At 27.4% G+C, this 18,911-nt stretch overlaps 1 protein-coding gene across 21 annotated transcripts in view; it reads right to left on the bottom strand.

Moving 5' to 3' along the window:
- Nucleotides 1–335: 335 nt before the first annotated feature.
- Tm1 (tropomyosin 1) overlaps nt 336–18,911 on the bottom strand; it is a 38,388-nt gene continuing 19,812 nt past the window's right edge. For 2 of the 21 annotated variants that reach the window (XM_015327029.2, XM_015326975.2), the window contains 6 exons: nt 16,567–16,684; nt 13,730–13,800; nt 10,979–11,054; nt 10,436–10,498; nt 9,001–9,070; nt 336–1,802 (listed from right to left, as the gene is read on the bottom strand). In XM_015327029.2, coding sequence (XP_015182515.1) covers nt 1,720–1,802; nt 9,001–9,070; nt 10,436–10,498; nt 10,979–11,054; nt 13,730–13,800; nt 16,567–16,684 — 481 coding nt within the window. In that variant the 3' untranslated portion in view covers nt 336–1,719. Of the gene's footprint in view, nt 1,803–2,040; nt 2,692–3,150; nt 3,333–4,184; nt 7,463–9,000; nt 9,071–9,909; nt 9,973–10,435; nt 10,499–10,972; nt 11,055–11,599; nt 11,671–13,729; nt 13,801–16,566; nt 16,685–17,204; nt 17,323–18,911 lie in introns of those variants that run through there. The other 19 variants (XM_015327065.2, XM_015327012.2, XM_089170376.1 and 16 more) reach the window with 17 other exon arrangements.

Raw genomic sequence — 18,911 nt, 5'->3', positions numbered from 1 at the left:
TGCAGCACATAGCCTTATTTCATTGGAAAGATTTAAAAGCGATACATGAAATTTGTTTAAAAATTATGTAGGTTTAGAATAGAGAGAGAGAGAGAGAGATTTCTTAATGAACGATTACAACTGTAACTTAAGATTAAGAGTGGCGAGATATTGTTTCTCGTTTATAAAACATAATTACTGCAATATAGTTGACAATCGCGAAATTAATTACCAGTTATCATAAACTATTAATGATGATGATGATGATGATTATTATTATTATTATTATTATTATTATATAATATTGTTCATCGGGATGTGTTTGTGTATGTGGGTATGAAAGATTATTATTATCATCATCTTTATTATTATTTATATTTATGTAAATATATTGAGACGATTGTCAACGTTAATTAATTACAAACAATGTTTTCGATATTTTTTTTCATTTTTTTTCATTTTCTTTTTTTTTCATAAGCGTACAAATTTTTACACGAATTGAATTTCATTAAAAGCTTACACTCATCTCTTACAATCATAAACACATTTTATTTGTTTTTTCTCTTTTTTTTTTTTTTTTTGCACTTCGGTTTCATTGATGCACAATTTACGTGTTTCCTTATCAATTTTTTTGCTTAATTTTTTTTCTATACTTTATACAAGGTTTCTTTATTGTTTAAAGAACGAAATTCTTACAAATTCGTATATTGAAATGGTTTTTGTTAAGATTGCATTTAAAAAAAACATTAATGTATAACTGAATTGTTAAATGACGCTTATTTATTTATTTATTTTATTTTCCTTAGTGTAATTATGTATACGGGCGACTATGTACTTGTGTGTGTATTTTTTTCGAACACGTTTTGTATAAAAAAGCTATATAGGAATGAAATTATTTAAAGACTTTAGGAACGATACGTATATTAATCACGAATACTGATGAAAAAGCTTATTACAATAATGTGAAGCGCGATTTGTTTTTTTTTTTTTATTCTTTTACAATATTTTTTATCAAGCATATTCACGCGAAAAAAAAAATAAAAAAGAAGAAAATTATTAAACGGGGATAATAATCGAGTATTTGCACATTTGCACAATCATACGCGAGAGATTTCTAATTGGCGATAAAAAAATCAATGAGAAAATATAAGAAATAGAAAATAAAAATAATTTCGTTAATTAATCGAGCTCACGCTTGGTTTAATATCACGCTCGATATGATTTTTTTTAATTTGAAGAAGAAAAAATTGTTCTTATTTAACATACATGTGTATATTTTTAACCCTTATAAATACATATATTTTTCGTATAATTATATTTTATTAGGAAATAATAATTTGTAAAAAATGTTTGAATAATGAAATCCAAGCATGGAATATTTTTAAATTTAATATTTAATAATATACTTAGTATTATTTTAAATTTGATTTAATTTATAATCAAGTAATAGAGTAAATTTTACAAAAATTGATAGAATAAAATTAAAAATTGATATATCACATAAGGGTTAAATATATACATATAATTATGCATGTGTCAAAGTTGAAATGAATTTGAACGTGTCAGCGAACTTATCAACGTGCTCTGGCAGTGGTCACATATTTCTTTTAATCATAGCGTGAATAACAATTTTATTGATCGTTGTTCCCCCGCCTTTTCCCGTCAGTGTGTTAACCCCATTTTTCAATTTTCTTTACTTTCAATATAGACCAGCTCGTAAAGCGTTAAAGCAGCAATTCGTTAATATCCGGCGAGGTCGGCAAACGTCTGATCCATTTCGTCGGCGATGGCTTTGTACTTACAGCGCTCGTTTACCAGGACGTCTGTAATGGAGGGAACGTGCTATTAGTTTGGATGACTGTTAGTATTATAGGTACACATTTTAGTGTTTTTAATATTATTAATTTATGTGAGAGAAAAAGAGAGAGATTATTAGTTAGTATACCTTGTATTATTAGATTTTTAATTTTGGATAATAGTGTTCGAAGAGGATAGGTTAATTATTATTAATAAAAATAATAAATAATTTAGGATAAAAATGATATTCAAAATTATGAGAAATTTTCGACCAGTAACGACTGTTTATTTAGTTTCTTTTTTATTAATTATTAAGGTCAACTTATTATATGTAAGGATTAATATTAATTGTTTCAAATAACTTATTTCTGATCTTTTTTGATTGCCTGAACAGTTTGTAACAATTTTAAATTTCACGCTGACAAGATTCGAGCAGACTCCACGAGATGGCGCTGCTGATATTGAATGATCGTTCAGCGCAAAATTATGAATGTAGAATGTGTGAAAGATTGTAAAAATATTTAAAAAGAAAAAAGACCCAAAATTAACGCGAAACGTATTTATATAATATACAACAATTAGACAGTGTTACATATAGTAAAATTAATTATGTTATACATCGTGTGTATGTGCATTTAGATATTTAAATATGTTTATATATATCTTTTTTAGTTCTTGTTGTTGTATGTATAATAGCAACCAGCCCGCGCCGTGAAAAAGGGCTAAACGACGATCACGATATAACGTCTTGTATCTTCTTTTGAATTTGATGTTTCATTAATCGAAATTCGACAGCAGGGGTTGACAGAAGAAAGTGTCAAAAAGGAAGTCGAATTTAACCAACCAATTCGGTGAAGGTGAGATCCAAATCGTCGCAAATATATTTGTACTTCTCTTTCTCGTGGACGAGCTCGTCTGAAATGAATAGGAATTATTTGAGAAAAACACAAAAAATATTTTACTTTTATTTAATATACTAAATGATTTCTTTTTTTTTTTTTTAAATAGGACTCAGAAATAGATTTTCATTTCATTCTTCAAATATGAAGTAATCGAACAAATTAACGACATCATTGTTCCCTTATATATTTATTACTATGAATGTATGATTAATATGCATGTGTAAAATTTGCAAAGCTTTAGTAAGTTTCATGATTGGTGTGTTCAAAATTCGATTTTTGAATTAAAAAAATATAATAATCAGTGCGTGTTCTGTAATTGTAAAAATTTAATAATTAAAATTAAAAAAGAAAATTGAAAGAAAAGTAATAAAGTTAGTGTTAAATTGGTATGTTTAATTTTTTAATGTTTGTTTTTTTAATAACGAAGCAATTGTTGTGACGTTAAGAAGCGTTAGATCTTTAATAAACTTACGGAATACGTGTTAAAAGAGCAAGCGAGACTGTAAAAAAAGATTTTTTTTTATATTGTTTTTTTGGTTGAAGAAGCGTTAGAAGGGTGGTTAGTGGCGAATTAGACGCCGTAGAGTTCGAAAAATGCATTATCCAGTCCATCACCAATCTCCTTGAATTTCTCCTTCTCTACCACCATCTCATCTGCAAGCATTAGCAATGTTAATTTGGGAGGAAAAAGTATTATTATTATTTCTTTTTCAACTAATGATATATGAACTTTATAAAAAAAAAAACTATAATTAATATCTTTCTATTACTTTTGTTAAGTGTTGCTAAGCGTATGAAATTATTATTTTTTTTTGTTAACTAGATTATATAAATCAGGGCTTTTCAACGCAATCCCATGTGGGGTCGTGTATCTAGATTCGGTGGTTATAGTAATTTTAGCAGAACTAAACAATTTCTGGACTCGCAATGACCAGAAATTATAATTATTCAAAACTACTTCAGCAATATTACATTTAAATAATATTCTCTTGGTAAAGGGGGTCGTCAATTGTAGAATTTTGAAAAGCCTTGATATAAATTATAGTGATTATATAAGGTTGGTTAAATAAATTTCGAAATAATTTTACAAATTAATTACTCTCCTTTTGGAGATCTGTATTTGTAATTAATTTTTAAAATTATCTAGAAATTATTTCACACAGTGTATATAAATAAAATAAACATTATATAAATTGTTTCATTTTTATTTTATCAAATAAAAAAATTCGAGGTAAAAGGTAATGGTAGGTAAGAGAAAGAGTACGAGAAACACTGAATAAAATGATACAAAAAGAAAAAGAAAGAAAAAACATTCGTCGTATTCCTTCTCTTAATATTTATCGGAAAATGTTAATTAGCAAAAAACAACAAGCAGGATAGTACTTACTCATTAAACGATGATAACAGCTATCACGTAGTTCACTTCTCTTCGTATTTGTACGACATGCAAGATCACAATGAGGGTGGTTTTTTCTTTTTTTTTTAAACAAACAGGCAGGCGCAGCAAATTATTAAATATTTATATTTAAGTATATAAATTACACGCGTAATCAGTCCTAACTGATTTTCATTTACGCTTAAAATTTTATTTTATTTTATTATTTTATTAAATAGTATATATATATATATTATTTTCTTCAATTCAATGTTAATTCACGTCGATAGTGAACAAAAGTTAGAAGCAAAAAAAGAAATTAAAATTAAAAAGAAAAAACGCTTTTTAAAATCAGACGATAAAGAAAAGAAAAAAAATAGAGAGACAACAACAAACTACACACACACATTCGGGTTTTTCAAAATTAAAATATATATTATAAACAGTTTTTATATATATATATATATAATAATAGCAATATATATGTATATGTATATAATAATAATCATTATTATTACAATGTGTTATTAGAGTGTTATTATTATCATTCCATTCGTTTATTTTATTTATTATTATTATTATTATTATTATTATTATTAAGTAAATTAATAAACTAAAAACTCATATCTTTCGTAAATTCAACATTTTAATTTGCATTTCCCTTTCGTTCGTTTATTTGTTTCTTTCATGACTATATTATTATTATAATCGTTTTTTGTATTTTTAATGTCTTTTTAAACATTCTCTTCGCAACTTATAGGAGTTTAAAAAGTCGGGGAGGGGAGAGAAGAGAAGGAGGAGAAAGAAGAGGCTTCGTATTTAAGTGAAAAAATGAATAAAAGAGAAAAAGAAAGAGAGAGTTACGATAGTAAATGGAGAAGTTTGGTGTTCATCATGATGTAAAATAGTTAATATAAACAAAATTAAAATTATACGTTATACTAAATATTACGATTCGCATTATTCGCGATTGTGCTTTTGCATTGTAAAATAAACAAAGGAAGTTTTTTCTGTTTCTATTCTTTTGTTTTTTCATTCTCGCGGTGATTTATTTATATAATTAATTAAGTAATTAATTTATTATAGCGGTTCGATCCTCTCGCGCTCAATGTTTATATCTTTTTTCATTTAGTTTCTTTTTTTAATTTTATATTATTTTTTATAATATCACGAAAAAAAATCGCGCAGGGAAGAAAGTTTAATTTGATTGATGACTGATAATGGGGAATCATTAAACGTGAATCGAAAATATAGAGATTTCTTTTTAATGACGATAACAATAGTAATAGTAATAGTAATAGTAATAGTAATAGTAATAGTAATAGTAATAGTAATAGTAATAATAATAATAATAATAATAATAATAATAATAATAATAATAATGAAATATAATGAAGATTTAAATAATTTTTAATAAATTTTTTAATAAATGAATACGGAAAATAGGTGATGACGGTTAAGGGGTGGTTTTCTTTTGGGGAGGTGGTTTAGGAGGAAATATATTTCTTTTTTTTCCTTTTTTTTTAATGAAGAGAGGACGAAACTGCTTGACGTTTTGGCAGTGGACGTCTCGTAATTAAATGCACACTTTTTATTTTAAATAACTCATTGTCGTTAATGAAAGAGAAAAAAAAAGAAAGAAAGAGAAAGGGTGGGTGGGTGGTATATTTCGAAGGTAAGAGAAAAAGGAAAGAGAATAGTCGTGCGAAATTCTTTCTTCTTTCTCTTTCTCTCTTACCTTTTTCTTTATCGAATTGAATAAAAAAAAAAAATTTAAGAGGGAAGAATAAAAAATAAATAAAAAAAAAATCAAGGTCCCCGAGAGAAACGAGCCCCGAGAGGAATGTAAGTATTATTATATTTATATTAATTATTCATCTATCTTCATAACGAGGAATGTACCGACAAGGAAAAAAATGAAGAGAGAGAGAGAGAGAGAGAGAGAGAGAAAGAAAGAGCAGCACACACACACCTAATGTTTATACAGGGTTGTGTTAAATCCCATAAGTATCCTTGTTTATACCAAAAGTTACTACGTAATTTTTTGGACAACGTCAATTATTTGTTTGTATTTCTTTGTTAAACAACTTTTTAGGCTTGTAATTAGGCTTGTTTGTAGTTTAACAATATATGAAGATATAACAAAAAAATGAACACAAAATTTAGAAAGATAATAATCGGTTTTTTATTTAGTAACTTTTGATCCATCAAGGAACTTTAAAGTTAAAACCCTCGTATTAAACATCTCTACATAGCCGTAATAATTTTACCATCATGAATATTATTATCATTATCATCATCATCATCATCATCATCATCATCATCATCATCATCATCATCATCATCATCACCGTTATTATTATTATTATTTTTATCATCGTGATCGTCGTAATCGAATCAAAAATAATTAATCGATAATACGAGACACGCATAGATTGAAACCTATGCCTATAATTTTTTTTTATTTCTATCTCTTTCTTGCATACATTCGTCACATGTACGCTATACTTTCATGTCTCTTTCTCTTTCTTCCTTGTTTCCTTCTCTCATCCATACACTCACATATACATCAACACACATTTGCACACGCATACGTACGTTCATATTAGCACTTGTAGCATACAATCAAACACATACACACACGCACAGTTAGACTGGCTCTCGCAAAAGAGAGAGAAATATATTTATTTATTTATATATATATATATATATATATGTATATTATTCTTATTATTAATAATATTATTATTTTACTATTATTATTATTATTTTTATTATTATTTCTACTGAAAGAGTGTGCACCCCACCACACGAAAAATAATCAGCACGCGAGAAAAACACGTACCGAATTATTGGAATAATTCAAAAAATAATAATAATAATGATAATCAACTTATTTAATCATAACGCGTGGCTCGTTTCTCTTTTTCGCTATTATACGCTGCTGCTGCTCCTCTGCTTCTTTTTTTTTTTTTATTATTATTAATTATTATTATGTTTTTTTTTGTTTCCTTTCATTGCTTTAATTGTATGCGTGTGTGTTGTGTGTGTGTGTACGTGTATATTTATGGTTTCTTTTTTCGGACTCGATTTTCTGAATTTTTATTATATTTTATTTATTTTTGTAAATATGTATTATGTATGTGTGTGTTTATGCGTGTATTATCTTCCTCTTATTTTCATTGTCCTTGTAGTGTTGAGTTCTGTTGAATATATATTTTTTTAACATGTTTGTTCGTTTTTTCATTTGTTTGTTTATTATCGTTTCGATATAGGTTATTATTTTTATGATTTCACGAACGTCCAATGACCAACCAACACAAGATTTACATGTTCTGGATGTCATGCAGGGTGGCTTCCATTTCCTCCTGGAGCAATTTGTTTTTCTCTCTTTCGGCGGCGAGGTCGTCTGTAAAGATCACCGGTTATAGAGGGAGAAAAAGAGCCAAAGGCCAGACACGACGTGCGCGCGACAAATCCATAGTATGTTCTCATTTTTTTTTTTAAACATTTTTCGCGATAGGCTGGCAAAACAAAGTTTAGGGTTACGGCTTATAGTTATTGGGGGGGGGGGTGCAATAGTTGAAGGGGAGTTATGCGATGCAATAAGAAAACACGGCACACGAGCTTGCAAGAAAAACTGCATTTTAATGTTTGTTTTAACACATTGCGTACGGGTCACGAGATATCTCGTTTTCATGATTTAATTAATGATGGAATCAAAATTTGATTTTCTTATTACTAACGTAATAAGAAAACACCAGGTTAACGGAGTCTCGTGTATTATCCTAATCTCTAATTAACGAAAAAAATTAATGTTAATATTAATCAATGGATCATTACAGCTATTGGAACAGTAGCTCTGTATCCTACCTACGCAAACAGTGTGCCGTACGCAATGTGTTAAAAAAGTAAGAAGGCTTGCTTGGTTTCTAATGTTATTGTCACGATCATCAATCATCGTGCTTGGAAATAATTTTATTAATTTTTTTCTTTTAAAGCTTCTTTTTTGCGTCTAACAAAAATCCAATTTTATTTTCTATATTTATTGTTAAAAGTTATTATGAATTTTTTGGCTTAGTCATCGTGTTTTCTAAATTTTTGTCATCAGCAAAATTGTGATTCTCGTTTCCAAATAGTTTTTATTTTCTTTAATTTTTTTAATTTTTTTTTAATTCAAATAATTTGTTCTTGTCTTTTTCTAAATTACATGATTTATTGTTTATTAAAATTGAATTTTTATTGACAATTGGTCGAATTGATGTTAATGCATTCGTAATTAAGAGCCGTATAAACAAATCAAACGTCGATCAAATGTTATTTTGATCTGTTAAAAGATAGTTTTGCATGATATCCGATTACCTCGAGATATTTTTCTTTTCAAAATATAATATACGTGTGTACAAGTATAATACACCTTTATATTGATCTGAAATCTTGAAGAAATTTCAATCGACGGCAACGAGCGATAAACATTGTAGATAATCAAATATGATCGATTATGTTTGTTCTCTCTCTCTTTCTTGCTATGAATGTATGTACATAATACATGAACAAAATAATAACTACGATAATTCAAAATATCGATGCTTTACGATAATACATGCTTTTAAAATAAATTATAATATAAAGAACAAGAATGATAAAATAATAATAAAATGGAATAAAATAAAATAATATAAGAAAGAAAGAAAGAAAGACAGGGTGTGTGAAATTAAACAAAAATAAAATAAAAATCGGCTAGTTTTTAATGTATTAAGTAAAAAAAAATATATGTAATTAAAATAAATTTTTGTTTTCTAAAGAAACAGAAAATGTTGCTGAAACAGAATCGAACTGATAAGGACGCGTTTAAAAAACAGAAGTCGCCATATTTTTTTTCTTTTTTAAAAACGACGAGATAACCGACGACACTCGTCATCTTGTTTATTTTGATTTTATACGCACCTTCGAGCCTGTCGACCTCCTTCTGGAGTTTCTGCACGGATCTCTCTGCGAACTCGGCACGAGCCTCAGCCTGTAAAATATTTTACAATTAATTACATTCAATTCGAAGTAACTAACGTATATCTTTTTATTTTCGTCAATTTCAAAATATAAATAAAAAGAAGAAAAATTTTCACAAAAAAGAATTTACAAAATGAGATCAATCGAATTCGAAATTCGATTGTAATAATATCTTCCAGATTTTTTTCACAAATGAATAAAAAGAAAGAAAAGAAAATAACATTTTAATTCAACATTATGATAAATAAATATAATTTGCTATTGCAATTGCAATTGAAAATTTTCGAAATCGACGTCGTATATTTCCTTAAAATCGTATGGTATTATATTGGTAAAATTTTCACACCATGCAAAAAAAGGACACTCATGAAAAATAAAAACAAATTAATTTGTTATCGTTGTTAATCTTTCTAACAATAAGTTTTTAATAATTTTACTTTTGTAAAGAATATATAATTAACCTTGTGTATGATTAAAAATTGATTAAAAATTTAACAACACTTGCATTCATCGCATACCTGAAACGACGTGACATAATTCTTCCAAGGATGATGATAATGTTTACGTCACTTATCCTATATTTTATTTTGTTCATTTTTGAATTTAAATAATCACGAAAAATGTACATATAAACATTGTTAGAAATATTTTATATGTATCGTCGATCATGCTGGTATTTGCCTATTATTTTAATATTTATTTATTTTTATGCAGAAAATTTTTATTTTTATCAAATTTCATATATACGCAAATATAACCTAAATATATTTTATTACTTAATTTTTTATTGCATAATTTTTTTTTTAAATATCTTTAATCGTTTTGATAAACATTTTCAATCATGCTTACCTCTTTCAACTGACTATCCAAGATCTTCACTTGTCCCTCGAACGTCTCCTCTCTCTGCGTCGCCTAATTTTAGTGAAGCGCACAAGATTGGGCAAAAAAAAAAAGAAAACACACGAGGCATTGTTAGTACAAGATTATTAAAAACGACAATTAGTTGTGTTGATTTATATATTATTTTAATTATATTTATATTGTTGGTGTATACTTCTAATTAATGCTCTAAATTCACTTGCAAAATTCGAACTTCGATGAAAAATGGTATATTTGTATGTATAAGAAAAAGGTGGTGGTAGAGGGTGGCAAGATCTGTTAATGTTTTTTAGTACTACAATCTAATGCGACGTCACAGCAGAAATCGATCCATTGAAACAAACCAAAAAAATAAATAAATAAAAATAACAAAAAATTAAAACAGAAAATAAAAATACAATAAAAAATTATTTTAATGAGAACAAAATAAAATGAAATAAAATTAAGACTGAATAAATAATGTAAAAAGCGCAAGACACTCCCAAAGGATGTGTACCTCCTTTAGACGAGTGGTAAGGGTCTTAATTTGGTTCTTGTATTCCTCCTCGCGTTGGTTGGCCTACGTACAGTACATTACATTACATTTCTCGATAATAAATATAGTTATAAAAGGAAGCAAGGAAAAAAAAAACATTAACTAATTACGTATTCAAAATTGAATGAAATTGAATTAAACAAAAGTGTGGAATTAAACTGAGAAAAATTGAGAAAACATAGCAAGATAGAGTTTGTTTCTTTTTTCATTAATTCGGATAAAAAAAAACCCATTAATTAAGCGACTACCGATACTTAAAAATACTTGTAATTAATCCATTCATTATCTTTCTCATTAACAAAACGAGTAATTAAAATTATTGATTGTTTTTTGTTCCTATAATTTTCATTAACCTATTTTGTAGCAGGTAAAATTGACATCCGAAGTTGCATTTCAATTGATTATTCACCGAGACTTTTCTAATCGAGTATTAAAAAAGTTGTGATATATTTGTATTTGCAATTTATTCGTATTGATATTGATTTTTTAAATTGTTTGTTTTACCTTTTCTTCCGAAACCTCGAGGGATTTCAGGTTATTACCAACCACGCGCAATTCTTCCTCAAGCTCGACGATTTTGCTGTAAAAAAACAAAACAATAACCATCGTAAAATAATTAACAGAATTTTAATTATTTTTTGCCCCTTTCCTGTTACCCCGATCTTATCGACGATCGAAATCTCATAATTACAATAACAAACAAAAAACAGATTTCTTTTTTTCTTTTAATTTATTGTATAATAATTAAAAATTATTTTCAATTCATTGTACAAAAAATTTAAATGTTTCTACAAATTGGAGGAGGAAAAGAAAACAAATTAATATTTTATACGCATGATTCTCATATTTCATCACGAATAATAATAATAATAATAATAATAATAATAATAATAATAATAATAATAATAATAAATAAAAATCTTTGTAATTTGAGAAATCGATTGCACGATGAAGAACATCGACGAGGAATGATAATGGCGGAAAATAAAAAATAAAAATAAAGTTGAGTCAAGTTGAGTGAAAAAAAGGATAAATAGGTAGATAGATAGATAGATGGATAGAGATAGGAAAATAGTTAGAAGAAAGAAGAAAAAGATCATGCAAAATGCGGGTAGTCCCACTTACGCTTCCGACAACTCTGCTTTTTCCTCGGCCCTTTCAAGGTCTTGCTCCATCATGACTAGTTTCCTCGCGACCTGTGATCAACAGCCACACGTGTCATGCGAAAGAAGCAGGAGGGTTGATTATGAGAGGATTTATTAAATGACCAAAATAAAAAGAATATGAGATAAGACGGTGATTATTAAATAAAATATTAACACATTCTTAAATCCCCAATAATGTGAATTTGATTTTTTCTGTTTATCATTGATACTGTACTTTATTATTTCTATTCCAATTAATTTATAAGAAAAATGTAATAAAATATATTTCACGATATAATGTCAAGAATGCATTAACATTTCTATATGTGTTTATGTGTGTATATGTGTGAGAGAACGTGTGACAGCGAAAATAAGTATAAAACAAAATCAAAAATTGCAGATAAACGATTATTGATATTATGATCCAAAAACTTGGAGGGGGACAATTAAATTTAGAATAATAAGTTTGGGCTAAGAAAATAAAAACAAAAGGGAAAAACATATTAAAAAATTAGAAATCGTTTGAATAGATGAATATGTATATGCGTTAACGTTCAGTCTCGCATGCAGAATAAAACGAGACGCTAAGGGATATTAATTCTTCAGCTATCACACACACGTTGATACTGACTCCTCCTCGTCTCCTTCTCATCCTCATCCTCATCCTTTGGATGGTTGCTTTTCTTTTGCGTTTCCTTCTCCTTCTCCTACTCCTCCTTATGTCTCGTCGTTAGCTGTTAAATTATTCATGACACTCGCGGTGCACTCCGTGCCGTGTGATAAATAAACATATCGTGTCGGCTGCGCTTTGCCTTTTATTCGTGGCCAAAAAAAGAGAGAAAGAGAAAGAAAAAAGGAAAACAAATTTCTTTTTTGATTTTGTCTTACACGTTGATCTGAATCTCATGTGAAAAAATTAATTATTCCATAAGGGTTTTGTATAAAAGAAAAAAAAAAAGAATTTATGCATAAATGCAGGGTCGGAGATATTTAAATTGGAAAACTCAAATGTTTTTGTGGAAAATATATTTTTTTTTAATTTTAACTCGTAAGATAATTTATTTTACCAATGTTAATATTATCTTTTTTTTTTAATAGAATTACATGCTTTTAAATAGTATTACGATCCGATTTAGTATTCCTACCCTGTATGTTTATTAAGAAAATATTTGCAATTTTTTAAAAATTTTGCTTATATTAAAAAAAAATCTTTCTCGCTTTTAATTGGTCACGAACATACTCCTAGGGAAATCACGTTTATTTATTTACGATCTAATTACGGAATATTAATATTATTCAATGAAAAAAACTAATCAAAGTACACGAAGTAAAATTTGAAAAAATTTTTTTTGATTTCCCTAGACGAACGCATACTTTAAATTAGTGTTGTAGAAGCATACGGAATAATTTGAATACGCACGTACACACAATCATACATAAACGCAATAAATGTCGTTATTACGACAATGTCTGAAAGTGAAATAATTAATAATAACGTTGCACACGTGCAGCGGGAAAAAATTCATAGACGAAATCAAATTAATCGAGGGGATAGATAGAAAAATAGATAAAAAGAGAAAGAGAAAGATAGAGACAGAAAAAGAGCGAAATATTATTTAAGAAGTCTAGACAATATTTCTCAGGATATAATAAAATACATTGAGCAGAACAACATCGAGATGACGTAATTAATAAACGTGGTAGCTAAATATCGAGCGTGTATAATAAAAAATATTCTAAAAAAAAAAAACATTTTTTTTTTTTTTGATTATGCATTTGATCGTTGTCTTTTCAATGATTTGTCATGAGCATAAACGATGGTTGTATTAATGGTGAGATGACAAGAGGGTGAGTGAAGAAGGTGCGAGGCATAAAAATACAAAAATTCGAAATAGATAAATATTTGCAACACTCGTTAGAGAAAGATCAGGTTTGAGTTCACACCGAGCGAAAAACGGAAAGGGGAAAAAGGGCGAAGGAAGGTTGTTTGTTGTTGGACGAATGATGTTGAAGGATTTATAGGTCGATAATGGGGAAAAAGAAAAAAAAACATAATAATGAGAAGAGAACAAAAAATAAATTATTCGGATTTTGAAAAACGGATGCTTACGACTCTCCGGCCTCGGCGCGTTCCTCGGCACGCTCAAGATCGGCCTCGACCATGGCCAATTTACGGGCAACCTGTATAGAAACGACACATACACTCGTTTCTTCTCACCTAACTACTATTTTTTCTCTATTAGGTTTATTTTTGTATTATTTTTACTTTTGCAATTGTTTTTGTCAATCGGGGTTAAATCGAATTCCATTCGTTCACACGTTATTTATTTTTTTTTTAATTTCTTATTTTTTTTTTTATTCAGAAATACGCATCTTTTTTATTTCGATCAAACGTGATTGGAAGAATTGAGATAATAAAAATGTTTTATATTATTTACAAAATTTGAAAAAATAAAACAAATGAAATTATTATTAATATCGATTTTCTTCCGATCACGTTTAAAATTTTTTTTAAATTTAAGGATTATAAAACAATATTGATACACATTTCGATTAAAGTGGAGGAGCAAAAACATATTGCATTATTTAACAATTTAAAAATTGTATTCGTACACAAAATTTCGTTTACTCTCGTCCATAATAATCTTTTTGTGGATCATGCAACAAACTTTCAAGCAAGCATGACGTAACACACGCGTTAAACTATTTTATTTTTGAAAAATATGAAACATTGTCGGTGCTAACAATTAATCTGCTATAAAAGCGAAGTAATTACCTGTAATTTTGTTCGTAGTATTATTTTTTTTATTTATTAATTGATAATAAAATAAAACAAACTTACTGTCATTGTATCGAATTAAATGTACGTGTTTGAATTTTTATTAATTTTATAATCACCTAATATATAAAAAAAAATTAATCATCCTTGCTGGAAAGTACGAAAGCGTAGGAAATTTATTTAAATAAATAAAAAAAAATTAAAAATAATAAACGCTTAAAAAATATGGCTTCTATGAATTCGATCAGCAAGTAAAAAAATCTTCAATCGTTAGAATAAATCATAGCAATAAAAACGCACGCATACAAGCATCTATCTAAAGAAATGTAACAACACCATTGGTTAGATAGTTAATTAGAAATAATTAATGACAGGACACGTATATCCGGTAGTTGTAGATCTAACAACACTACCGTAGTAGGGGTATATGTATTATTGATAATTATCATCAATGAAATTGCAAATCTTATGTTAAAAAAGTGCACTCATACGGTATCGTTAGTTTTTTAATGCAAAAAAATCTTGATTAACAACAACGATGTTGACGCTAGAAGTCGTAATTGGATAACTTAATTAGGGAATGATTGATACGCGTGAATTACTTGAAATTACAAAGAAATAAAAATTAATGGGGGAAAACAAATTTATTCGTTAACGAATTCTAACTCGAATTATTTAGAACAAAATTTAAAAAATAAAAACTACCAACTAGATAATAAAATTTGTCTCTTTAATTTGTAATTCTATTTTTCCTTTATTTTTTCTCTTTTTTCGAAATATAATTATCAAATATAATTTTTCTTTTAAATTTGATTTATATATCTTTTCAAAATTGTACATTCCTATTAATATTTTTTTGTATCTCTGTAATTTCAAAGCAATAATTTTTCGTAGGACACCTACCACAAAAAAGAACAGTCACTGATATTTTGTCTCGGAGACCCCTGTCGTGATTTTTTTCCCCTTCGCTTTTTAAATATCAATTTTCACACGAATAAACGTTTCGAATTCCATCAAAAAAGAAAAAAAAGAAAAGAAAAGTAAATTTATATAATCAACAAATAATGTGAGAGTGTGTTTAATCGTGATAAAGTGTGGGATGATGTCCTGTCTTTGGACGAAAGCAGCACCATGATTAAATTATTTTCTATCATATGTTTTTTTTCTTTTTTAACAATTTCTTCTCTCCGTAATATAACACAGAAAAAGAGGGGAAAAATAAATCCAACAAAATACCCCATAAGGAATAAAAAACCACTAAAACCGAGAACGAATTTTATGATGATTTTAAACTTTGTTTAATTAGTGTGAAACAAAATGTTCGATTATCGAAATATACGAACCGGACACTTTTTTTTTTTAAACAAAACACTTTATCCAACCCTTATTTTATTTTATTTTTTTTTAATAAAATCACAGACGCTTTTATCACTCGTTCCAACGAAGTTATCTTCGTTCCTCTTAAATTCACGAAGAGGAAGAAGAAACATTTCGTAATCACTGCACTTTTATTTTTCCGATTCATTTCGCGAACCGTTTACACATCAAACGATAACTACATTACCAACAACAACAACAACATCATCATCATCATCATCATCATCAACGGGTTGACGATTATATTTTTCTTTTTTATATCATTTTGGCATCACAGATCAAGTATCTATCATAAAAAAAGAACTTTTCCTCCCGCGTTATTTATCACTTAAAGTTTCGAACAAAACGGACAATAAAATGGGAGGGGACAAATTTGAAATTCGTCAAAAAAATTTTGCAACATATTTTCTATCGATCTCGCGATGAAGACACAAAAACAAGGGAGGGGGAGGAGTTTATCGAAGATTATGGGAAACTTGTGGTTTTATTAGGATATTGATTATCTAATTTTGTTATCTATTAGATATAAATAGATAAATAGATAATCGAAGTAAAGTTGGCAAAGATTGAGAGATAGAATAATAAAAAAAAAAAGAAAATATAAATATAAACGAAGAAGAAAGAAAAAAAGAAATAGAAAAAAAATTAGGGTGGATATTTTTAGGCACTATTGTTGTTAGGATTATCAACTAGGAACCATCATCGTCATCGTTAACGGCATCGTCATTATCGTGATTATTATTATCATTGTCACTGCAGCTTGCACGCACGAAACTCGTGGGCTCGCAAACCTCATCGTATTTCTTGTCAGCTTCTTCGGCTAGGAACCTTGCTTCCTTCAACTGATTCTCAAGGGCGTCCATACGCTCTTCATCCGCCAAGCTGCGGTTCTCGAGAATCTTGCGGGCTCTTTAAATGTGGAAACATGTCGATAAAACACGACACAGACAAATATTACAATTAAAAAAAATTCAATGAAATAATATTGAATTAATATACTCGGTGTGCTAAAATGAAAAGTTATACAATATTCCACACGGAGTATAAATAATTTATGACAATGAGATGAAAGAAATGAAAAGATAACTTATATTATATTTATATAATTAATAATAAATTAATTAATTTTTTTCTCGAGTACATCCTAGATGAATTTCTGCTCTGCTTACTGAAGAGTACCTAAAATAATTGATTCTGCGAAGAGTCGAACCAAAGTATAAAAATATTCATTCATTTTTATATTATACGTATACAATTGAATTATATCATTTTGGTCTGATAATAATATCGATCAAGATTTTAGGAAATTTTTTTTGGTTCGACTCTTATCGAAAAAGAAACAAAGGTCATATGTAAATATATATATATATATATATATATATATATTTGGTTGTAAAGTGTTCTTTGTTCTCTGGCGTACGTGACCCACCTCCTCGTATTTCTTATCCGCCTCTTCGGCAATCAATTTAGCCTGTGCTAGCTGTTGTTCCAACAAGGATACTCGGTCATCCTCCATGTTGGTTCGGTTTTCGAGTGCCTTGCGTATCCTAGCGATCGATTATTTTACGATTTTTAGTTTTTTCATTCTCTCGCCGTTGAAAGAAAATTTCTCTTCCAGTAATTTTAATGAAATTACAAAAAAATATATAAAACAAATTTTGTTTTAATCATTCTTGAATGAATTTTGGCAATCATAACCTTGAAGTTCAATCGATAATAAATAATTAAAATTATTAAAAATTATTAATAATAGATTCAAATAATTAATTTTAAATTCAAATAAAAATTACTAAGGTAATATTTTTTGGTTGAATTAAGTAAAGAAAACAAAAAAGAGATAAAATCTGAATCAGTATAATCATCTGATTGCAAATCGTCAATCCTATTAAATACACATACCGTTGTTTTATTGAAAGGCGACGATAAATGAAAAGCAAGCATGATATTTAAAGAATGATCTCATATTTCCGATTATGAAAGACTGACTACCGATGCTAAACTCGGAACTTCAAAGTCTTAGTTGAGAATATTACGATAATTTCTTGATTCATGTTCATATATGTACTAACTTATGACTTATGAAAAAAAGGATATATAATTTTTAATAGTAAAAAAATAAAAAAAATAAGAAACAATTAAAGTATTTCATTAATGATTCTTTCAACGTCGAAATGTTAATTAAATATTAGTTAATGTTTCTAAATTTAAAATTTGTTTATAGAAGAGCGAGCAACATTTAATTTAAAGTTAACGTTAATAATTATTTATTATTTATTTATTATTAAAATTATTTTGATAATAATCTTGATTTTATTTTTGATAAGTTGAATTAATTTGATCAATTTCAAAATGATTCATCAAAATGAATTGAAATTTTTGATAAAAATCTTATTTATATAATAATTTTTTCTACATAATTTAATGCAAATTTTAACTTTGATGTTATTGAATAAATAAATAAATAAAATTAAATTTCTTTTTTGAATAAAGTGGATGAAATTAATTGAATGTCTAGGCTGTGTCCGACAAATAATTGAATCAACGATGATTTTATACCCACACGTATGAGACAACTTTACGTAACGAATATCCTTTTTTGAACATGTACTTTAAGTATATATAAGAATATACGTGCATGTAGATGATCAGAAAACATGATTATTATAGTTAGGTGAATTTAACGCTTAATTCACCACTATTATAAGCAAATATAAGTACGTAACACTTACTATCGATTGACCATTGATTTCAATTTAAAAGGTGACTTTATTATTAGATATATCAACGTTTATATTTTCGATCATCATATGTCAAAGTGTTAGTTAAAAAATAAAATTTGTTCTATAGTGAAGATAATTTCCTCGCTCTTCCACGTTTATATCAATTTTTCTTGTTGGTTTCATTTTTTTTTTAAATATCGCAGATTGTTAAGATGTTAAACTTTGTTAAAATCATTCTAAAACGTTTATGGTTTTCATAAAGATAAAAAACGAAGTTAATTTTGTATTCTTTTTTTTATAAACTTAATTTTTAATGTGCAATGACTTTGTATATAAAAAATAATAAGTTATTTTTTTGTATTTGTTTCTTTTTTCGTTTTTTAACTTTACTATCATTCTACTATTTATCTAATTCT

The sequence above is a fragment of the Polistes dominula genome, unplaced genomic scaffold (assembly GCF_049000335.1).
Source record: "Polistes dominula isolate Pdom_NZ unplaced genomic scaffold, Pdom_raw_medaka contig_15, whole genome shotgun sequence".
Lineage (NCBI taxonomy): Eukaryota > Metazoa > Arthropoda > Insecta > Hymenoptera > Vespidae > Polistes > Polistes dominula.
Note: the sequence above shows the minus strand (reverse complement) of the source record. Positions and strands in the feature narration are given on the sequence as shown.